Below are 22,361 nucleotides of genomic sequence, written 5' to 3' on the forward strand. Positions count from 1 at the left end.
AGTTGAGGTGTCAAACGAAAAAGATTGTTTCTGTATGGATGGATGGTTCTACCGGGATCATTACCTAAGCACGCGTGCTGCCTGCCTGCCTACCTGCTTGCCTGCGTGCGCGTCTACTTCGAGCGCATGGGGGCACAAGCAGCACCGTCATATGCAAAATGCCCTCGTCTCCGTGGTCGGACGCACTTAGTCCAGGTCCATCTTCTCAGCCTCGTCCTTCTCGTCGGCAGGGGCGGACTCGGCCTCGGTCGGCTCGGGGGCAGCGGGCGTCTCCACCTTCGGCAGCGGCTTGGGCTTGGTCGTGATCGGCAGAGCCACGGCGCGCACGGCCACGATCTTGCTGCGGATGGCAGCCGACGTGATCACGGGGGCGTCCGTCGGGCCAACGTCGGCCTGCTTGGTCAGACCGTCGAACAGCCACGTCTCGGCGTCCACGCACGTCTGGCGCAGCTTGGTCTTCTCCTCCTCGGTCCAGTGCGAGTACGCGTCGTCGCCCGAGTTCACCACGCGCTTGTACTCCTCCAGCACGGCCGTCAGCTCAGCCTGAGCCACACCGCGCTCCGTGCTCTCCGTCAGACGGAACTCCACGGGCGAAGACAGCTTGCGCAGGTCGTCCAGCTTCTGCTGGTACACCGACTTGGTGCTGTCGAAGCCCTCGTCCGTGTACAGCCAGTCCTCCGTCTCCATCAGCTTAGCCTCGAGGTTGCCCTTCTCCTCGCTCGTGATGAAACCAGCCAGCTTGTCCGTGATCTGGTTGCGCATCTCGTACACGAAGCTCTCCAGCTCGTTACGCTTGTTGAACGTCTCCTCGATGACGCGGTCCTGCTGGGCCATCTTCAGCTCCTGCTCCGTGGCCGTGGTCAGGTCGGCGGCCGACAGACCACCAACCTGCGCCTGCACGGTCAGCTCGATCTTGCGGAAGCGCTTCTTCTTGGGCTCGGCGGGCTTGTCCTCCTTCTTCTCCTCGCCCTCCTTCTTCTCCTCGCCCTCAGCCTCGGCGGGCTTCTCCTCCTCCTTGATCTCCTGCATCAGCTGCGACGACGCGATCGAGAACAGGCCGTTCATGTCCTGCTGCACGTTCACGCGGATCTTGGGGATCTCGGCACCGGCCTCCTGGGCGGGCATGCCCGAGACCGTGAACTTGCCAATGTCCATCACGTAGTCAGGCGGCAGGTAAGCCTTGGCCGACTCGTCGTACACAGCGTCGATCGAGAAGGGCTTGTCGCGGCGGAAGGTGATGCGCTTGGTCTTGGGGTACTCGTCCTTGCGACTGAGGATCACCAGGGAGCTGTCCTCCGAGGCGGGGGTCTCCATGTTGACGTCCTCGTCGTCGTCAGCGGCGTCCGTAGCCGTCGACGCGCTGCCGTCCCACGACACACGCACGGGCAGGTGCACGCGGTCCGTGACGCTGAACTCCTTCACCTTGAACATGGGGGACAGGATGGCGCAGTTCAGGGCGCAACCACGGGCGACCGACTCGTCGGCGTTCAGCGTCGTGCTCAGGCCATAGTTCTGCTGCTCCTTGTCCAGGCCGAGCACCTCGGCGAGGTGGCGCTTCACGCTGGTCACACGGGTGCCTCCGCCGACAATCTCGACGTTGGCCAGCTGCGACTTCTCCACACCGGCGTCCGCGAGCGCGCGCTCGATGGGGCCGTCCAGACGCGTGAGGAGCGGGGCAATGAGCTCCTCGAACTCCTCGAGCGTCACCTGCGAGTTGTAGTCGCGGTCGTCAGCCAGGCACTCGATGTTGAGGTGCGTCGCCGTGACACCGTAGGGGCTGAGGTTCTTCTTGGCCTTCTCACAGGCCGACAGCAGCTTGATGCGCGACTTGGGGTTCTCAAGCGGGTTGGTCTTGTACTTGGCGGCGAACTTGGCCGCGGCGTCCTTGGCGATGACCATGTCGAAGTCACGGCCACCGAGGAAGCGGTCGAAGGCGGCCGACTTGACCGTGAGGCGGCCCTGCACGAAGGCCACAATGGAGACCGTGTAGCTGGCGTGGCCCAGGTCAATGAACATGACGTGCTGCGGCTCCGACTCGTGGAAGAGGTTGCGGGCCGACTTGTAGATGCCGTAGGCGAGGGCGATGGCCGTGTGCTCGTTGATGAGGCGCAGGCAGTTGAGGCCGGCGATCTTGGTGGCGTTGAGCAGGGCGCGGCGCTGCACGTCCGTGTAGAATCCGGGGCACGAGAGCACGCAGTAGGCGGGGTTGACGCCCTCGTTGGCGGCGGCCGCGATGTTCTGCATCTTGTTGAGGATCATGGCCACCACCTGCTCGCACGAGAAGGTTACGGGCTCGTCGTTGTAGTTGAGCACGATGCCCACGTCGCCGCTGGCCAGCTCCACGCACTTGTACGCGAGCTGAGCGATCTCCTGCTGCACCTCCGGGTGCTTGAACTTGCGGCCGATCAGACGCTTGATGTCTGTGGCCGTGTTCTTGTAGTGCATGCGCGCCATGCTGATGGCCGCCTCGCCGATGAAGCGCTGCTTGCCCTGCACGCACACCATGTTGCTGTAATACCCAGGAAACGGGCAGAAGGAGTTAGTGGCCGGGCCATCAGAAGGCGTTGACAATGCTCAGGGCCAAACAGGCGCGAGCGAGTGAGTGAGTGAGTGAGTGAGTGAGTGAGTGAGTGACGTACGGGTTCTTTCTGTTGGAGTTCTCATTGAGGATAATGTCGATGCCGCCGCGCTTGGCCTGGCCGATGACGCAGTCCACGTTGCCAAAGTCCACGCCGATGACCGACATGATTGCAGAGAAAGAGGGGGTCGAGAGCTGAGCTTGCTTCTGCCACGGAGCCGCCGAATCGAAGAGTGGGGCTCGGATTAGGGGGGGGTTAAGGTCGGCAGCGACCAGGCAATTCCAGAACGCACCTAAGCGGGGGTCAATGCCTTCCACACCACATATCCTTTGATATCATCTACCGGATTTTCTCACAATGACTCGAATACACCTCTGGTATCCGATATCCCGCCAAAGCAAAAACTCAGCCGGCCACGTGCCGTAGCCATTCGTTGTTGCGGGGACGATCTGCTGCGGGGGCTCGCCGCAGTGGAGGCGTGCTGGCAACCAGGCCGCCTCCGCGCTGTAAGCTGCAGCCGCATGATGATGGCCGAGACGCGCATTGGCGTTGCTCGTCGCCGGCCGCAGGTTTTTCCGACGCCAGCACGCGCTCGAGAAGGTTCTCGAATGGCGAGAGCGCGTGAGTGCGTTTGAGGTGGCTGCCGTTTCGCGGCCTGTGCCCCCAATCACCTGCTGCGTCTCGGCTTCCCTTGCTGTGCACAAGACAAGCCACCAGCAGCTTCACTTCACTTGCCTCCGAAGAGCTTCCGGGCCCAGGCCTCCGTGGACGCGTCGCGGTTGTGGACCTCCTCGCCGAGCTGCTTGTTCTCGGCGTGCAGCTTCTCGACCACGGCCTTGCTCTGCTCCACGCGCTGCCTCAGCCGCTGGCCCTGCCGCTTGAGCGAGGCCTCCGTCGCCTGCTGCAGCTCCAGCCGCGTGCGCAGGTCCTGGACCAAGGTCTGGTGTTGAAGCTGTGTTTCGGCGGCGCGCTGCTGCATCTCGTGCGTCCGTGTCGCGGCCTCTTTGACTGACTGCTTCTCCTGCTGCAGAGCCCTTTGCAGCGCCTCCACCTCCTTCTGAAGCTGCTTGCGCTCGGACGCATGGTGCTCCACGCTGAGTGTCCCCTTGGCGGCCAGCTCCGCCGCAGCGCATTGCTGCCGCTGCAGCTGGTCACGTAGACCGGCGACTTCGCTCTGTGGGAAGACAGCTCAAGAGCGTTAGTCCCTGCTGTGATGCCGCAGATCTGTCTGCTGCGGTTCGTACCTGTAGAGCGCGCGCGTTGGCCTTCTCGTCAACGACGGCGCGCAGAGCGTGGTCTAGCTCCCTCTCCAGACTCGCCACTCGAGAATCCGTGTCGCCCTTCAGCTCTGCATACGCCAGCTTGCACTGCATCACCTCGTCGCGCGTAGCAGAGTTCTTGTCCCGCTGCGACTCCAAGTCACGGGCCAGCCTCTTGTGGTGGCGCAGGCGGGTCTTCAACGCGACTATGATCCGGCAAGCCTCCTCAAGTCGATTCTTCGCGTCGTCGACCCGCTTCTCCACTTCTGCCTTCTCACGCGCTGCCGCCTCGAGCTTCTCGCTCCACCGCAACTCAGCCAGGTCGCGCTCCTTCGCCTCAGCCGCTGCCTCGCTCTGCTGCAGCTTGAGCTGCTCGATGCGTTGCGTAAGTTGAGACTTCTCCTGCTCGCTCTGCGTCTTGATTGCGGCCATCTTGGCCTGCCACTTCTCGTCGCACCGCTGCTCGAACTCGCGCATCTCAGAGTGGTGCCGTCTTCGGATCTCCTCGAGCTGGCGCTGCTGCTCCTGCGCTGTCGTGGCCAGAATCTGCTCGTGCTCCGCTAGCGACACGCAGGAGCCCACCACGTCTCGCAGTTGGCGCTGCAGACTTTGCACCTGCCGCTCGTGCTGGGCTTCCTGGCGCTCGAGTCTCTGCTCGCACCGCTCCCGCGTCTCGTCACAAAGCTCCTGCGTTTTGCGCTTGAACGCAGCCATCAGTTCATCAGGGTACGATGCCCTGCCACTGGTGTCGTGGTGGTGGTCTTGAACCGGTTCAACTTCTGGGCAGACCGCTCGGAAACCTCGCTCGCTATTCACTAATGCCGCTGCACGCGATTGCACCTGCTTAGCCCTGGAGCTGCGTGCTACCGATGAATGCAAGGAGGCGTTCGCTTCGCGTCCACGCTTCATGTGGTTGTCGATGGGAATGGGAAGATAATAGAGGAGGCGATGGCGGTTGCAGTTATGACCATCACTCCTGAAAAAGAAACTTTCTGGCCAACACTCTTGAAAAAAGGCAACTACTGCGCATTTGACATTGAGACGTTTACTTACGCTAATAATGAGTACAAGACTCAATACGTATTGCTGCTACCGCGGTGCTGTCTGTTCAGTTGACCGCAGCCGAGAACGAGGATACGGTCATCTTGGCGTTCGTGCCCACGAACGGCTCCGTGCCGGCCTCGAGCGTGATGAGGTACTGGCTGGAAGGCAGGCCCTGGTTCTTGGTGAGGTAGCTCAGGAACTTCTGCAGGTCGGCCGAGAAGTTGGTGATGGTCTTGGTGGCGACGAACGAGAAGACGGTGGTGCTGCCGTTCGGGCCCTTGTACAGCTTGAAGCTGTTGCTGCCGATGGTGACGGTGGCGATGGCCTTGCCCGTGCTGGAGATCGGGCCGGCGCCGCCGTACGCGGCCAGCCAGATCATGATCTCGTACTCGTTGCTGCCGCTGGCGGTGGAGCTCGTGAACAGGTCGTACGACACGTCAGCGACGAACGTGCCCGAGGAGTGCGAGTACGAGTACTTCATCTTGGTGGGGATCGACTTGATGTTCTTGATCTGCTTCTTGGAGAAGACCAGCGCGGCGTTCGAGTACGACTTGACCTCCGTGGCCGCGCCTCCCGTCCAGGTGTACGACGTGTGCCAGGCGATGGTGGAGCCGCTGATCTTGTCGACGCCCGTGCATTGGCTGCCCGATGCGGCGGCGTTCTTGTTCCAGAGGTTGTTGTACACGATGTAGTTAGTGCTCTTGGCCCAGTCCCACTGGCCGCAGTAGTCTCCAGCGGAGGCGACCGCGAGGGTGGCAGCAGCGACGACACCGGCGAAGAATCCCTTCATGGTCGAGAGTGTGGAGGAAGTGGTTGGAGTGGAGTGTGGTTGAGTGGGTCGAAGCAAAATGCAAAGTGAGGAATGGCCTCTACCTCCCGCTCTCCAGTCGGTCGGCCCGCGAAAGCGAAAGCGAGGCTCCCCATCGCGGTGAACACACGGACCGACATCCCACGCTCCAGCCGTTCGAGTTGCCTTTGCAGTATCGTCGATCGCAGCAGGACGCGCCTCACGCAGAGAGCAGCGTGTTGACACGCACATGGCGGACTGCAACATCCATAGCGAGGTCGTGTCGTCCAGCTGTGGCGAGCAGAGCGAGCCCATTTCGCTGCATCACGTCACCCATCTCGATTCGGAGCTCCAAGGCGGTGAAGAGATGGGATCACGCCGATTTTGATAGAGACGTCGCTTGGACAGGGGGCGGCTTCTTCGCTTCCTGCGCAGCGACCCCAGGCCGTGCTTTGGCTTGCCAATGTCGCGTCGTGCGGGCAACCGGGAAGAAGAGCAGCCTCTACTCGGTGGAGGCAGCACTGGCCGCGATCATCCGACGACAGCGGGCAAAACTTTTGCGAGCACAAAGCTCCCGGCTCATCTTGCACGAAGATCTCAAGTGCACGAGCAAACTGTGCTAAAGCACCTTTCTACAATACCTTCGCCTACGAAGTATCTTGGCGTGCGAGAGATTCAAGTGTATGGAGGCTAAGGAACTTGAACATCCTGGCGTCAAGACGTCAAGGATGGAGCGAGTTACAAACATTACTGCCACTGCAACAATAGGATGTGCCCAACACGTGCAAGCAGGGGTCACGTGATGGCTCACAACATGTAGCACAATCAACATCCTTACTCATTGAGTGATGGTAACCACAGTTACACGTGATGATGTTCGGTTATTAAGCGCTCCAACGTGTCCCTCAGGCTCGAGCAAGATCGTCGAGGGTTTGCTTAGGCATAGGACGCATACACTAGTGTGTGTGATCCGTGTAACTTTAAGCTATTAAAGCTAAGTCAACGGAGGTCATTGAAATGAAACGTGAGTACATATTAAAAAAATATCGTCGATTTACCACATATTGTAAAACCTCCGGCGAAAGGCTGACGCGGCTAGCTAAAAGGAAGGTGCTGCAGGAGAATTAGGCTTGCAAATTGACAGCAATACCAAAGTTACGAGGAAACGCGTTGCAGTGACGTGCTTGGGCTACTCAATGAGTTGGTTGCCACATACTTGATCAATTAACCCACCAGACTAGTCATTTCCCTGCGGATGGAGAGAAGCGTAGCGTTTTCGGATCGGTGGTCCCTAACGAGATGCTTACTGCCTTTCAATTTGTTTTTATACTGATTTTGTGAGTTCGTCTGGCACTGTTGCTAGATGTACAGTATCACTAACGCCTGTTACCTACCTACTAGCATTCCACCACAGGCGCGAGGAATGGTGCACAAATTATTGTTGTAGTTATTTTATGAGCTAGCGTCGAGAAATACGAGCCTTCTTGCATACTTCGCGTTGCTGCTCTTGGTACATGTATTGTTCTGAGTTTGAAGTGGCCGATGCCATCCGGTAACAAAGGCGGGTAGGGCGCAAGTGCGGCCGCATTTTCAGTCTCAAGTTGAGACTCTCAACCGATGCGGCCGCATGGTACAAAACTGTGCGATGCGGTGCGGCCGGTTGACTCAACCGGGTTGAGAATGGGCCTGAGCTGGTACGCCGCAGAGCTGCCTGAAGCAGACCTTGGCACAAAGTCAGCTTCGGGCCTCCATCACTCAAGTTAGTCGTGCCAAGTTCTCAAGAAATCTGTGAATTACAACTTCATGTGTACCACCAAGCACCCGGAGCAACTTCTGTGGTTCAAACGACGCTACTTTGGCCAGTAGTGTAGCGGCAAGCCGCGCAGTGATCACGGCGTGACCTCTTTCTCGACTCGAGGTGAAATCAGTCGACAATCCAGGTGCTGGCGCTGGAGAGGCAACATCGACGCAACGAGATCACGAGCTGCATACGGTACGCGCCAGCATACGCGCTTCCAGCCAGCCTGGGTGTGGTCTCCATAGAGCGCCATTACGGCGGCGAGGGATCCATCAGAATGGAGCGAATGCGCGTCTGCCCTTGACACACTTGACGCGCGAAACCAGCTGGCTGTAGACGTATGTCACCGTGAAGGACCAGGGTGTCAGGTGTGCACCGTGTCAAGGACACCCGAACAGAGGAATGCCGGCCACCGCGCTCACGACCGCGGTCCAGCGATCTGGTCCAAGGTGCGCAGTGACCTCGCGATCGCCACTGTGCTGCAGTGCTCGCTCGATCTTCACCAACGAGCTCCTCATTCAACAATCTTCCTTGAGCCCAGCAAGCTTCGCCGCCCCTCCCCGAACACCAATGCCATGAAGAGCTTTCTCCAACTCGTTGTCGTCGTCGCCGCCTTGCTGTCCGTGTCCACCGCCGACTTCTGCAGTCAGTGGCGTCTGTCCAAGGCCGGCAAGTACGTGATCTACAACAACCTCTGGAACAAGAACGCCGCCGCATCGGGCAGCCAATGCACGGGCGTCGACAAGATCAGCGGCTCCACCATCGCCTGGCACACGTCGTACACCTGGACGGGAGGCGCGGCCACGGAGGTCAAGTCGTACTCGAACGCCGCGCTGGTCTTCTCCAAGAAGCAGATCAAGAACATCAAGTCGATCCCCACCAAGATGAAGTACTCGTACTCGCACTCCTCGGGCACGTTCGTCGCTGACGTGTCGTACGACCTGTTCACGAGCTCCACCGCCAGCGGCAGCAACGAGTACGAGATCATGATCTGGCTGGCCGCGTACGGCGGCGCCGGCCCGATCTCCAGCACGGGCAAGGCCATCGCCACCGTCACCATCGGCAGCAACAGCTTCAAGCTGTACAAGGGCCCGAACGGCAGCACCACCGTCTATCAACCACCAGGCCTTCCACTCAGTACCTGACCACGCTCGAAGCCGGCACGGAGCCCTTCACGGGCTCGAACGCCAAGATGACCGTATCCTCGTTCTCCGCCGCTGTCAACTAAGTCAACGACAACTAAAGTGAATATGAATGATTGATACTCGTCGCCACTGGCGTTCGGTTCGATGATCGACTACATTTGCAGCGAAGCTTTATAGCGACGCTCTATCCTGCTGTCTCCCACATCGCTACGGGCTTAAATGCTCAGGGTGCTGGTCGTGGGGCAACCGCGACGCAGCAGCTCGGCCACCAGTTCAGAGCGCGGCACCGTCACCTCGTCCTTGGACGCCATCTCCTTCACCTTGACGACGCCCTTGGCCAGCTCGTCCTCGCCAATCACCACCATGTAGGGCGTGCCACGCTCCAGAGCGTAGTGCAGCTGCTTGATGAACTTGGGGTTCTCCGTCTGCATCACTTCGGCCGAGATGTTGGCCAGCCACAGCTGCTTGCACAGCTCCAGGCGCGGCAGCATCAGGTCGTTGCTCGTGGAGGCAACCAGGACCTGCGATGGGGGAGCCGCGTTGGCCGACTGCTTCTCAGCGTGGGCCTGGAGGATACCGAAGATACGCTCGATACCGAGACTGACACCAACGCACGGGATCTGCTGGTCCGTGGCGGAGAACATGCCCACCAGGTTGTCGTAGCGGCCGCCAGCAGCAATGGAGCCGACGTGGTGCTCCGGGCTCGTGAGCACGAACTCGTAGATCAGACCCGTGTAGTAGTCCAGTCCTCGGGCGAGACTCAGATCGAACGAAATGTAGTCCAACACACCCATGGCCTCGAGGTAGTTGAAGAGCAGCGCCAAGTCGTCCATGGCGCGGCGCGCGTTGACATTGTCACCGAACATGTTCTCCTTCAGGAGCTGCGCGTGAAGCTCACGCGGCGAGCCCACCTTGCACACGAAAGGCTCGATGCGGTCGGCCACAGCCTCGGGGATGTCCTTCTCCTCCACCATCTCGCGGCGCACCTCACTCCACGGCTCCTTGTCCAGCTTGTCGATAGCGCTGCACGTAGTGCGGAACTTGTCTGCGGGCACACCGCAGATAGCTAGGATGGCATCCAGCAGGAGGCGGTGGCTGAGCTTCACCTTCACAGGCCCAAGCTCCGGGAACTGCTGCAGCACTTCAATGCCGATGGACAGTACCTCGGCATCCGGGAGCATAGGCGCGTAGGTACCGGCGATATCGAAGTCGCACTGGTAGAACTCGCGGAAGCGACCGCGCGCCATCTGCGGGTTGTCGCGGCGGTACACGCGCGCGATGTGGTAGCGCTTGATGTTGCCAGGGCTGTGGAGGGCCATGAAGCGAGCGAACGGCACCGTCAGGTCGTAACGGAGCGCCAGCAGTTCACCACCTTGGTCGGCCAAGTCGTAAATGAGCTTGCTGTCCTCACCGTACTTGCCGGTAAGAGTCTCCTTCAGCTCGAAGACGGGGGTCTCGATCTCAACACCCGCGTGGCGCTTGAAGACCATGCGGATCTTGTTGAAGATCTTCTCACGCAGAGCCATCTGGTGCGGCAGGAAGTCCTGCGAGCCCTTGGCGATCTTGGGCTTGCGGCGAGCACCACCGCTGCCGAGACGCACAAACAGCTCCTCCAGGAACAGCGAGAAGCTCGAAGCGCGCAGGTCGAACGCCGATTTCTCCACGCTGGTCTGCCACGCGTCGCCGAGGGCCAGCAGGTGCTGACGCACGGCTTGACTTCCCAGTCCGACCTTGATCTCGTCCTTGCTGCTCTTCTTGGCGCTCTCCTTCTCCTTCTGCTTCTCCAGTTTCTTGCGACGCTTGTCCAGGATCTTGTTGCGCTGCGCCTCCGGCATGGCCGCGAGCTTCTCGTCCTCCTTGGCAGCAGCCGCCGCAGCCTTGGCCGCCGCCTCCTGCGCCTTGGCGTTCTTCTCCGCCTGACGGAGCTTCAGCTGGGCCTCCTCCTCCTCGAAGAACTTGAACGCGGGAACGAGCTCGCGCGCCAGAGCAGCCGCCGTGGCGTCCACAAGCTCCACAGCGTCGGCGGTCTGCGGTGCGTCCGTGGCCGTGCTGTCCAGCACCTGGAGACGGTCGACACTGCCCTGCAGCAGCACGAGGAGCGCCTCCTTCGTAGCCGACAGCGCCGTCTTCAGCGCCTGCGGGTGGATGCCTGCGCCGGCGCGCTTGGCAGCGGCGCTGTCGCCCAGGGCGCCGTTGATCTCGGCCTCCACGGCCTTGTAGGCGACCAGCACGGCGTCGCGCGCAGGGCCGTGGTACTGCGGGATGCAGCGCACGGCGGCTACGTCGGTGGCGCCTTCCTTCTGGCTGTTGATGAACTTGGATCCGTCCAGCATGAGCCGCAGGTTCTGCGCCGACGTGACGATACCGCGGTGCGGGCGCGCGGCGTCCACGAACTCGGCCTCGAAGGCGGCAGCATCGGCGCGCAGGGCCTCGCACGTGACGGCGGCCACAGCGTCGGCCACGGGCAGCAGCGCGCGGGCACCGCCCACAGCCAGGGTCGTCTCGGCCAGGAGCACGAGCAGCGTGCCGGCGATGGCCGCCTGCTCGGCCGGCGCGAGGGCCACGGGAAGGTCGATGGAGGACACCTGGGCGGGCGTCTTGTCCTCCTGGTTGAGCAGCGAGGCCACGAACTCGGCGTTCTCGAGCGACTGGAGACGCAGCAGGCGCTGCAGCAGCAGCACAAGCACGGCGCGGCGCACGGGCAGCGAGGCAGCAGACGAGGAGGAGGACAGCTGCAGCGTGAAGGACGCCGCGGAGGTGGCGGCGGCTTCGGCCGACGCATCCAGAGCGACAGAAGCCTTCAGGGCAGCCACGGAGCACACGTCCGCCACCGAGAGGCGGTCGGCGCCGATCGTCACGCGCGCAGACGCCATGGGAACCACTGGGTCGGGAAGAGCCTTTGACGCAGCGGAATTTCTAGTGGCTCGAATGCCTGACATCGTTTCTATTTGTTTAGAAATGGGTGGATTCGGTTCTGAATACAGTCACACCTCTATAAATGACACCCAGTTCGCTCGGTCTAAGACGCTGTTTCAGTTAAAGAATTGAGCAGATAAAGAAATGGCTACCCTTCTAATGGCTACATTTTCATATGGTAGGTGCACAAGGGCTTTCTTTACCTGGTACCCCTCCAGGATTTTCATACTCTTGTTTTGTTTCGTCTTCACGCAATCAGAACTCAACTAATAACGGTAGGCGCGGTATTGTCTGTTCCTACTCCTTCTTCTCATTGGTATTAGCAGAATCGCATCCCCTCAGGTTGCACGTGAGTTTCAATACAGTGAGGTTATAGGAATATTTGTTGTCCCGATATCCTGCCACCATGCCTGCAGTTTTATCTTTTGCTTGGTATCTACTGCATAGCCCTAGTTGTCTCGACATCATAATATTTTAGTTTTTCGTAAAATATATATGTACGCTGCGCTGATTGTAAAGTACTGTAGCTAACTTATTTATCACAAGCTTGCAGTTACTGCAAACTCTTTGTTCCAACTTAGCATCCCAAATACAATTTCTCTCTTCGCTTGATTTGTTGCGGCGGGAACCATGGATGTTCATCGAGGAACATCCTAAAAAGTACGAGAATCGAGGAATGCCTCTCAAAATGGGTTTTCAGCGAGGAATCGTCGCTGACGCCCCGCATGGCCCCACTTACCATGAACTGCTGCAAAGCGTTGTAACCAAAGCCATAGTGCACGTAAAGAATGTATACTGAGAAAACGTATAGATAAATGGAATTCGTCGTGCAAAGTGAACGAAACAAAAATAGAAATATTTCTATGCTATTTCGATACAGTTTCTATCGGCAAGAGCCAGACTCTTGCACTCTTGCGCGCTTACTTAAACTCGGTAAGTAACGATGGAAGCTCTCGATGCTCGCGTTGAGCAAGTGCTGGGAAGTATCACCTCTGACAATACCAAGTACGTCTATCTACGAACTTTATCTCGCTTCATAGAGTGGCTCTACGAGAATACGGAGGCGGATCGACGGCAAGTCCTGTTTACTAGTACGTTTCGTGAGCTGGGTGCAATTAATGGGTAGAGTATCGCGCAGTGGTTCTCTATCGTCCCTTTACGAAGCCCTGCCAATCTAAGTGTATTAAGTACTATGGAGTGTATGCGCTACTTGACCTCGATGGAGCAGCGTGGTGTCACCGGAAAGTCGACTTTTGGAAATGTTCGCTCGGCGATAGTGTACCTTCACACTCAGACAGAAAGTCCTCGGTGAATGCTACTGCAACGATGCACACCGAGCTTAACACATGGGGTGGGGGCTTTCATCGAGTGCCAAGAGAGTTTGTGCTACCCCCAAGAACCGTTCGCGTTGTGTGGCAGCAATGGTGTGCTGGGCAACCGCCACTAAAGCAGCTATCAAAGCACGATATGGCTTCAAGACTACAAAAGATCCGGCTTGCAGAGCTTCAGCGGCTGATGCGCTTCGTTGAAGCACTTCTGACGAGTGATGAGGTCCTGCGAGCGCACAGCTCTCTCGATTCGGCTGGCCTTCTTTTTGAGCAAGTAAAGAATCGTTTCCCGTTCTCATCGACGTCGAGTAAAGGAAGAGCGCGTAGACTTGACCAACTATCGTGGAGAACACTCGCCCGTGAGCAGGCAAGGCACAGCTCCAGCTAGACTAGCTACCATTACGTAGGTAAGTAGCGGTAAGCTTACACAATACACATTTACTTCGAAGTAGTAGTGTTTCTACTTTCACACTGTGTACCAAATGTGCGGCACAATATGCTTCGTGCAAACTGCACGATGAATTCCACTACATCTTGCATTATGGACATTTTCATTTGATTTTTGTATAGCTGGCATTTTTGCATTCGTGGAATTCGCCGGTCAATTTGCACCCCGAATTCTATACGAAGTGGCAGATTCGCACGGTTGGAAGCTCTCGATGCTCGCGTTGAGCAAGTGCTGGGAAGTATCACCTCTGACAATACCAAGTACGTCTATCTACGAACTTTATCTCGCTTCATAGAGTGGCTCTACGAGAATACGGAGGCGGATCGACGGCAAGTCCTGTTTACTAGTACGTTTCGTGAGCTGGGTGCAATTAATGGGTAGAGTATCGCGCAGTGGTTCTCTATCGTCCCTTTACGAAGCCCTGCCAATCTAAGTGTATTAAGTACTATGGAGTGTATGCGCTACTTGACCTCGATGGAGCAGCGTGGTGTCACCGGAAAGTCGACTTTTGGAAATGTTCGCTCGGCGATAGTGTACCTTCACACTCAGACAGAAAGTCCTCGGTGAATGCTACTACACCGAGCTTAACACATGGGGTGGGGGCTTTCATCGAGTGCCAAGAGAGTTTGTGCTACCCCCAAGAACCGTTCGCGTTGTGTGGCAGCAATGGTGTGCTGGGCAACCGCCACTAAAGCAGCTATCAAAGCACGATATGGCTTCAAGACTACAAAAGATCCGGCTTGCAGAGCTTCAACGGCTGATGCGCTTCGTTGAAGCACTTCTGACGAGTGATGAGGTCCTGCGAGCGCACAGCTCTCTCGATTCGGCTGGCCTTCTTTTTGAGCAAGTAAAGAATCGTTTACCGTTCTCATCGACGTCGAGTAAAGGAAGAGCGCGTAGACTTGACCAACTATCGTGGAGAACACTCGCCCGTGAGCAGGCAAGGCACAGCTCCAGCTAGACTAGCTACCATTACGTAGGTAAGTAGCGGTAAGCTTACACAATACACATTTACTTCGAAGTAGTAGTGATTCTACTTTCACACTGTGTACCAAATGTGCGGCACAATATGCTTCGTGCAAACTGCACGATGAATTCCACTACATCTTGCATTATGGACATTTTCATTTGATTTTTGTATAGCTGGCATTTTTGCATTCGTGGAATTCGCCGGTCAATTTGCACCCCGAATTCTATACGAAGTGGCAGATTCGCACGGTTGGAAGCTCTCGATGCTCGCGTTGAGCAAGTGCTGGGAAGTATCACCTCTGACAATACCAAGTACGTCTATCTACGAACTTTATCTCGCTTCATAGAGTGGCTCTACGAGAATACGGAGGCGGATCGACGGCAAGTCCTGTTTACTAGTACGTTTCGTGAGCTGGGTGCAATTAATGGGTAGAGTATCGCGCAGTGGTTCTCTATCGTCCCTTTACGAAGCCCTGCCAATCTAAGTGTATTAAGTACTATGGAGTGTATGCGCTACTTGACCTCGATGGAGCAGCGTGGTGTCACCGGAAAGTCGACTTTTGGAAATGTTCGCTCGGCGATAGTGTACCTTCACACTCAGACAGAAAGTCCTCGGTGAATGCTACTGCAACGATGCACACCGAGCTTAACACATGGGGTGGGGGCTTTCATCGAGTGCCAAGAGAGTTTGTGCTACCCCCAAGAACCGTTCGCGTTGTGTGGCAGCAATGGTGTGCTGGGCAACCGCCACTAAAGCAGCTATCAAAGCACGATATGGCTTCAAGACTACAAAAGATCCGGCTTGCAGAGCTTCAGCGGCTGATGCGCTTCGTTGAAGCACTTCTGACGAGTGATGAGGTCCTGCGAGCGCACAGCTCTCTCGATTCGGCTGGCCTTCTTTTTGAGCAAGTAAAGAATCGTTTCCCGTTCTCATCGACGTCGAGTAAAGGAAGAGCGCGTAGACTTGACCAACTATCGTGGAGAACACTCGCCCGTGAGCAGGCAAGGCACAGCTCCAGCTAGACTAGCTACCATTACGTAGGTAAGTAGCGGTAAGCTTACACAATACACATTTACTTCGAAGTAGTAGTGTTTCTACTTTCACACTGTGTACCAAATGTGCGGCACAATATGCTTCGTGCAAACTGCACGATGAATTCCACTACATCTTGCATTATGGACATTTTCATTTGATTTTTGTATAGCTGGCATTTTTGCATTCGTGGAATTCGCCGGTCAATTTGCACCCCGAATTCTATACGAAGTGGCAGATTCGCACGGCGATTTCCGTAGAAGTATAGATAAATGGAATTCGTCGTGCAAAGTGAACGAAACAAAAAATAGAAATATTTCTATGCTATTTCGATACAGTTTCTATCGGCAAGAGCCAGACTCTTGCACTCTTGCGCGCTTACTTAAACTCGGTAAGTAACGATGGAAGCTCTCGATGCTCGCGTTGAGCAAGTGCTGGGAAGTATCACCTCTGACAATACCAAGTACGTCTATCTACGAACTTTATCTCGCTTCATAGAGTGGCTCTACGAGAATACGGAGGCGGATCGACGGCAAGTCCTGTTTACTAGTACGTTTCGTGAGCTGGGTGCAATTAATGGGTAGAGTATCGCGCAGTGGTTCTCTATCGTCCCTTTACGAAGCCCTGCCAATCTAAGTGTATTAAGTACTATGGAGTGTATGCGCTACTTGACCTCGATGGAGCAGCGTGGTGTCACCGGAAAGTCGACTTTGGAAATGTTCGCTCGGTGATAGTGTACCTTCACACTCAGACAGAAAGTCCTCGGTGAATGCTACTGCAACGATGCACACCGAGCTTAACACATGGGGTGGGGGCTTTCATCGAGTGCCAAGAGAGTTTGTGCTACCCCCAAGAACCGTTCGCGTTGTGTGGCAGCAATGGTGTGCTGGGCAACCGCCACTAAAGCAGCTATCAAAGCACGATATGGCTTCAAGACTACAAAAGATCCGGCGTGCAGAGCTTCAGCGGCTGATGCGCTTCGTTGAAGCACTTCTGACGAGTGATGAGGTCCTGCGAGCGCACAGCTCTCTCGATTCGGCTGGCCTTCTTTTTGAGCAAGTAAAGAATCGTTTCCCGTTCTCATCGACGTCGAGTAAAGGAAGAGCGCGTAGACTTGACCAACTATCGTGGAGAACACTCGCCCGTGAGCAGGCAAGGCACAGCTCCAGCTAGACTAGCTACCATTACGTAGGTAAGTAGCGGTAAGCTTACACAATACACATTTACTTCGAAGTAGTAGTGTTTCTACTTTCACACTGTGTACCAAATGTGCGGCACAATATGCTTCGTGCAAACTGCACGATGAATTCCACTACATCTTGCATTATGGACATTTTCATTTGATTTTTGTATAGCTGGCATTTTTGCATTCGTGGAATTCGCCGGTCAATTTGCACCCCGAATTCTATACGAAGTGGCAGATTCGCACGGCGATTTCCGTAGAAGTATAGATAAATGGAATTCGTCGTGCAAAGTGAACGAAACAAAAAATAGAAATATTTCTATGCTATTTCGATACAGTTTCTATCGGCAAGAGCCAGACTCTTGCACTCTTGCGCGCTTACTTAAACTCGGTAAGTAACGATGGAAGCTCTCGATGCTCGCGTTGAGCAAGTGCTGGGAAGTATCACCTCTGACAATACCAAGTACGTCTATCTACGAACTTTATCTCGCTTCATAGAGTGGCTCTACGAGAATACGGAGGCGGATCGACGGCAAGTCCTGTTTACTAGTACGTTTCGTGAGCTGGGTGCAATTAATGGGTAGAGTATCGCGCAGTGGTTCTCTATCGTCCCTTTACGAAGCCCTGCCAATCTAAGTGTATTAAGTACTATGGAGTGTATGCGCTACTTGACCTCGATGGAGCAGCGTGGTGTCACCGGAAAGTCGACTTTGGAAATGTTCGCTCGGTGATAGTGTACCTTCACACTCAGACAGAAAGTCCTCGGTGAATGCTACTGCAACGATGCACACCGAGCTTAACAGGGCTTTCATCGAGTGCCAAGAGAGTTTGTGCTACCCCCAAGAACCGTTCGCGTTGTGTGGCAGCAATGGTGTGCTGGGCAACCGCCACTAAAGCAGCTATCAAAGCACGATATGGCTTCAAGACTACAAAAGATCCGGCTTGCAGAGCTTCAGCGGCTGATGCGCTTCGTTGAAGCACTTCTGACGAGTGATGAGGTCCTGCGAGCGCACAGCTCTCTCGATTCGGCTGGCCTTCTTTTTGAGCAAGTAAAGAATCGTTTACCGTTCTCATCGACGTCGAGTAAAGGAAGAGCGCGTAGACTTGACCAACTATCGTGGAGAACACTCGCCCGTGAGCAGGCAAGGCACAGCTCCAGCTAGACTAGCTACCATTACGTAGGTAAGTAGCGGTAAGCTTACACAATACACATTTACTTCGAAGTAGTAGTGTTTCTACTTTCACACTGTGTACCAAATGTGCGGCACAATATGCTTCGTGCAAACTGCACGATGAATTCCACTACATCTTGCATTATGGACATTTTCATTTGATTTTTGTATAGCTGGCATTTTTGCATTCGTGGAATTCGCCGGTCAATTTGCACCCCGAATTCTATACGAAGTGGCAGATTCGCACGGCGATTTCTGTAGAAGTTATCTTCTTAATCGGTAGCCTCGGTCATGTTTTGGCCAGCTGAGTGCTCAGACTCGAAAAAAATCGGTCCAGTCATGTCTGCTCCGTGGGTATAAGCATCATGCACTAGCTCAGCCAGCGTGTTGCAATCGACCTGAAGTCGACGCAGGTCGGAAAATTTGAGCAGCCAGTAGTAGCGGCCACGAGATTCTCCCCAAGAGGTTGTTGTCAAGACTGATGTGACGACGCCTCGCCAAGCGACCGTGTGACGCGAACGCGTCATCAGTGAGGTTGGCGTGACCTTCACTGTGTTGTACCGCAATCATTCAGGTGATTACGGGACGATGATTACGCCATGATTGTGGGTACAGGATTGTGGGTACAAGATGGGCATCGACGTGGCGTTCTCTGATTGGATAAGGTAACTGTGTATCCAGTAGAGAATCCAGTAGGGTGTATCCAGTAAGAGGTATCCAGTAGCAGGCTTAGAGGTAGCACGCGGTTGCGAACTAAGGACCTGAATCGAATCACTTTGCATTTTGCCAACTACTGCTCAAGTGCTCTTCCTTTTGGTTATGAGCCCAAGCCCCGTCTTCCCTGACCAAGACCCCGACTACGCCTTCGCCATGGACGCCGCCCCGACCGCGACCGCCCGCATCAACAAGTTCGACGGAACCAACTTCCACACATGGAAGTTCAAGATGCAGATGGTGCTGGAGGAGCGCGAACTGTGGGAAGTGACGAGTGGGGAAGTGAAGCTCGAGCAGTGCACGACCGCGGCGGACCAAGCGACGTTTCGCAAGAAGTCGCGCAAGGCGCTGGCGATCGTCTGTCTCGCGTTGGAGGACTCGCAGCTGCCGCTGGTGCGGTCGGCGAAGGACGCGCATGATGCACGGTCAAGACTCGAGGGACGCTTCGAGAAGAAGAGCCTGGCGAACAAGCTCTTTCTTCGTCGACGGTTCTTCACGACAACGATGGACGAAGGTGATGATGTGCTGGAGCACATTAACAAGCTCAAGACGCTGGCGGAACAGCTCGACGCGGTTGGCGCTCCGGTCAGCGAGGACGACTTGGTAATCACGCTTCTTGCCAGTCTGAGCGAGTCGTACCAGTTCCTCATCACGGCGTTGGAATCGCGCTCCGACACGCTGACGTGGGAGCTCGTGACGTCTCGGCTCCTGCACGAGGACATGTAGCGCAAGGAACAAGGTGGCGGTGCTGACGGAACCGCGCACGCTCAAGGTCAAGCGTTCATGACAAGCGACAACGGGAAGCGCAAGGGACGGCAGGCGCAAGCGCAGAGGACGAGCGCCTGTCACTACTGCGGCGAGCACGGACATTGGATCGCCAAGTGTCCGGTGCGGATCCGCGAGAACGGGGAGCGGCAGAGGCCGCAACGAGCGAACGTCGCGCAGGTCGAAGATGACTCTGGCGACTTCCTCTTCTCGGTTGGTGGCGACACGGGTGCCTCCAAGCTGAGCGGCATGTGGCTGGTCGACTCAGGTGCGACGCAGCACATGACGTACTCGAAGGAGTACATGAAGAACTACAAGAAGATCTCTCCGGTGGACGTGCATCTGGCGGACGACGGCGTGGTTCAGGCGGTGGGGAGCGGCGACATCGTGATGTCGATGCAGACACCGCGCGGCATGAAGAAGGGTGTGCTCACGGGTGTGTGGCACATCCCGAAGCTGTCGCGCAACCTGTTCTCCGTCGGCCGCTTCACCAAAGACGTCGGGCCAGTGACCTTCGAGAGCGACGGGTGCTTCGCGGAAACGAAGGGTCTCAAGTGGAAGCTCGGCGCTCGCGAAGGCAAAGGGCTGTTCAAGCTCTGCATGACGCCGAGGACGCCTGCTGACGAGGCTAATGCGGCAAGCTCGAAGAATCGCCAAGGGGACACCACGTCGTACCTCTGGCACCTTCGACTTGGTCACATCGGCCATGGTGGTCTCGACGCCATCGTCAAGAAGGGCTACGGCACTGGCATCCCAATGACGTCGGTGAAGCAGTGGGAGGTGTGCGACGGGTGCGCACTCGGCAAGCAAACGCGAGTAAGCTTCATGAAGTCGTCGCCGAACCGTGCGAAGCAAGTGCTGGAGGTGGTCCACAGCGATGTGTGCGGTCCGATGCAGACGGCGACGTTCGGAGGCAAGCGCTACTTCGTCACGTTCATCGACGACAAGTCGCACTTCTGCGTGGTGTACCTGCTACGGAACAAATCGGAGGTGGCTGCCAAGTTCGCTGCGTTCGTCGCGTTGGCTGAAACGCAGACCGGCAAGCGAGTGAAGGTGCTTCGGAGCGACAACGGCGGCGAGTACACTTCGGGTGCGATGGCCAAGTTGTGTGCGGATCGCGGCATCGAGCAGAAGTTCACGCCACCATACACGCCTCAGCTCAACGGAGTGGCCGAGCGAATGAATCGGACGCTGGTGGAGTGTGCGCGCTGCATGCTGGAGCACGCCGGGTTGTCGAAGGAGTACTGGGGAGAAGCAGTGATGACGGCCACGTTCCTCCGCAACCGGTGTCCGACGCGCGCCATCAGTCACGACAAGTCGCCGCACCACGTTTGGACCGGCAAGAAGCCTTTGCTGGCCAACCTCAAGGTGTTCGGGTGCCACGCGTACGTGCACGTGCCGAAGGAGAAGCGGTCGAAGTTCGACGCTCGGTCGGTGCGCTGTCGTTTCCTCGGGTACTCGGAGCACGAGAAGGCGTATCGGTTCGAGGAGATCGAGAGCGGTCGCGTGTTGGTGAGCCGCGACGCGCAGTTCATGGAGGATGTCTTCGACGGTGGGAGACGCAACTACGCTTCGAAGGAGGTGTTGGTGGGTCTTCCGACAGATGATGATGAAGACACCACGGATGAAGAGACTCAGTCCGGATCAGACGAGAACAGAGAAGAAGCTGCGCGGAATCAAGACTTTGAACCCGGCAGCAAGCGACACCCGCGCACGCAGTCGCTCGAGGAAGCCGTGGAGGTTCCGAGTGCCAAGCGGTATGCGGTGCCGAGACGACAGCAGCCGCTGGACGAGATGTCTGCCGCAGCACAAGAGAAGGAAGACTTCGAGGCTGCGTACGTCGTGGATTCAGTGGGAGAGATGCCGACAACGTTCAAGTCGGCGATGGAATCCAGCGACGCAGACAAGTGGAAAGAGGCGTGCGACTCGGAGGTGGAGTCGCTCCGCAAGAACGAGACGTGGACCCTGGTGCCACTGCCGAAGGGACGCAAGGCGATCGGCTGCAGATGGGTGTTCCGCGTGAAGGAGAACCAGTCTGGAGAGATCGAGCGGTTCAAGGCGCGACTGGTGGCGAAGGGGTTCTCGCAGAAGTACGGCATCAACTACGACGAGACGTTCGCGCCGGTGGCCAAGTTCACGTCGATTCGGGTGTTGTTGAGTCTGGCGGCCAAGTACAAGCTCACAGTGCACCAGATGGATGTGAAGACCGCGTTCCTCAACGGCTTGTTGGACGAGGACATCTACATGGCGCAGCCGGACGGATATGTGGACGGAGATCGACCCGACTACGTGTGCCGGCTCAAGCGTTCGCTGTACGGCCTGAAGCAGTCGCCGCGGATGTGGAACAAGACGATCGACGAGTTCATGTTGAAACTGGGGTTCAAGAAGTGCGAGTCCGACCACTGCATCTACTTGAAGCGGGACAATCACGACATGATGTTCGTGGCACGGTACGTGGACGATCTGGTCCTCGCCAGCAGCAGCGACGGGATGCTGAAGGACACGAAGCAGGCGCTGAGTGACCGGTTCGAGATGACCGACATGGGCCAGCTCAAGTACTTTCTCGGTATGGAGATCGAGCAAGATGTGGCGACTGGGAAGGTGTCGGTGCGGCAGACCAAGTTCGCGAAGGACATTCTCGAGAAGTTCAAGATGGATGAGAGCAACCCTGTGAAGACACCGCAGGATCCGGGTCTGAAGCTGACCAAGGCCATGTGCGAGGGAGGCTGCAAGCACGACGAGACCATGGCGAATGTTCCGTACCGGAACGCCGTGGGCTGCCTCATGTATCTCATGGTGGGGACTCGTCCGGACCTCGCAGCGGCAGTGGGAGTGCTGAGCCAGTTCGCAGCGGACCCATGTCCGACACACTGGCAGGCGCTCAAGAGGGTCTTCCGCTACATCCGAGGCACGAAGACGCACGGCCTCGTGTTTCAAGCGAGCAGCGAGGACGGACTGCAAGGCTACTCGGACGCGGACTGGGCCGGCGACATCGAGTCTCGACGGAGTACGAGCGGCTACGCGTTCATGATGAACGGCGGATGCATCAGCTGGCGAAGCAAGAAGCAGCGCACGGTGGCGCTCTCGTCGACGGAAGCCGAGTACATGGCGCTGTCGGAGGCCACGCAGGAGGCGGTGTGGCTCAAGGTGTTTCTGTGCGAGCTGGGCGAGATGGCGAGCGATGAAGCGGTGAAGATCTACGAGGACAACCAAGGCTCCAT

The 22,361-nt window shown here is 56.9% G+C and overlaps 8 protein-coding genes across 8 annotated transcripts; 2 read left to right on the forward strand and 6 right to left on the reverse strand.

The window, feature by feature from the left end:
• Positions 1-186: 186 nt before the first annotated feature.
• On the reverse strand, positions 187-2,571 carry PHYSODRAFT_247517 (hypothetical protein; the record flags this gene model as incomplete). Its single annotated transcript, XM_009527518.1, has 1 exon — positions 187-2,571. A coding segment is annotated over one exon (2,385 nt), but the record flags the coding sequence as incomplete, so codon positions are not given.
• Positions 2,572-3,306: 735 nt separating this feature from the next.
• PHYSODRAFT_300101 (hypothetical protein) lies at positions 3,307-4,552 on the reverse strand (the record flags this gene model as incomplete). The annotated part of the gene is made up of 2 exons (XM_009527519.1): positions 3,307-3,753; positions 3,824-4,552. The coding sequence occupies 2 exons, from the start codon at positions 4,550-4,552 to the stop codon at positions 3,307-3,309; spliced, it is 1,176 nt and encodes a 391-aa protein (XP_009525814.1).
• A 394-nt stretch (positions 4,553-4,946) lies between these two features.
• On the reverse strand, positions 4,947-5,672 carry PHYSODRAFT_559651 (putative endoglucanase; the record flags this gene model as incomplete). The annotated part of the gene is made up of 1 exon (XM_009527520.1): positions 4,947-5,672. The coding sequence occupies one exon, from the start codon at positions 5,670-5,672 to the stop codon at positions 4,947-4,949; it is 726 nt and encodes a 241-aa protein (XP_009525815.1).
• A 2,370-nt stretch (positions 5,673-8,042) lies between these two features.
• PHYSODRAFT_360375 (putative glucanase) lies at positions 8,043-8,736 on the forward strand (the record flags this gene model as incomplete). Its single annotated transcript, XM_009527521.1, has 1 exon — positions 8,043-8,736. One exon carries the CDS (start codon positions 8,043-8,045, stop codon positions 8,610-8,612), a length of 570 nt encoding a protein of 189 aa, XP_009525816.1. The 3' UTR covers positions 8,613-8,736.
• A 13-nt stretch (positions 8,737-8,749) lies between these two features.
• On the reverse strand, positions 8,750-11,485 carry PHYSODRAFT_559658 (hypothetical protein; the record flags this gene model as incomplete). Its single annotated transcript, XM_009527522.1, has 2 exons — positions 8,750-11,113; positions 11,435-11,485. The coding sequence occupies 2 exons, from the start codon at positions 11,483-11,485 to the stop codon at positions 8,828-8,830; spliced, it is 2,337 nt and encodes a 778-aa protein (XP_009525817.1). The 3' UTR covers positions 8,750-8,827.
• A 3,421-nt stretch (positions 11,486-14,906) lies between these two features.
• On the forward strand, positions 14,907-17,652 carry PHYSODRAFT_499614 (hypothetical protein; the record flags this gene model as incomplete). Its single annotated transcript, XM_009527523.1, has 2 exons — positions 14,907-15,104; positions 17,536-17,652. 2 exons carry the CDS (start codon positions 14,907-14,909, stop codon positions 17,650-17,652), a joined length of 315 nt encoding a protein of 104 aa, XP_009525818.1.
• Positions 17,653-18,562: 910 nt separating this feature from the next.
• On the reverse strand, positions 18,563-19,097 carry PHYSODRAFT_503592 (hypothetical protein; the record flags this gene model as incomplete). Its single annotated transcript, XM_009527524.1, has 3 exons — positions 18,563-18,584; positions 18,691-18,759; positions 18,844-19,097. 3 exons carry the CDS (start codon positions 19,095-19,097, stop codon positions 18,563-18,565), a joined length of 345 nt encoding a protein of 114 aa, XP_009525819.1.
• A 1,197-nt stretch (positions 19,098-20,294) lies between these two features.
• Positions 20,295-20,675, reverse strand: PHYSODRAFT_498551 (hypothetical protein; the record flags this gene model as incomplete). The annotated part of the gene is made up of 2 exons (XM_009527525.1): positions 20,295-20,415; positions 20,452-20,675. The coding sequence occupies 2 exons, from the start codon at positions 20,673-20,675 to the stop codon at positions 20,295-20,297; spliced, it is 345 nt and encodes a 114-aa protein (XP_009525820.1).
• Positions 20,676-22,361: the final 1,686 nt, after the last annotated feature.

This window comes from Phytophthora sojae (genome assembly GCF_000149755.1).
Source record: "Phytophthora sojae unplaced genomic scaffold PHYSOscaffold_4, whole genome shotgun sequence".
In the NCBI taxonomy this organism is placed as follows: Eukaryota; Oomycota; class Peronosporomycetes; order Peronosporales; family Peronosporaceae; genus Phytophthora; species Phytophthora sojae.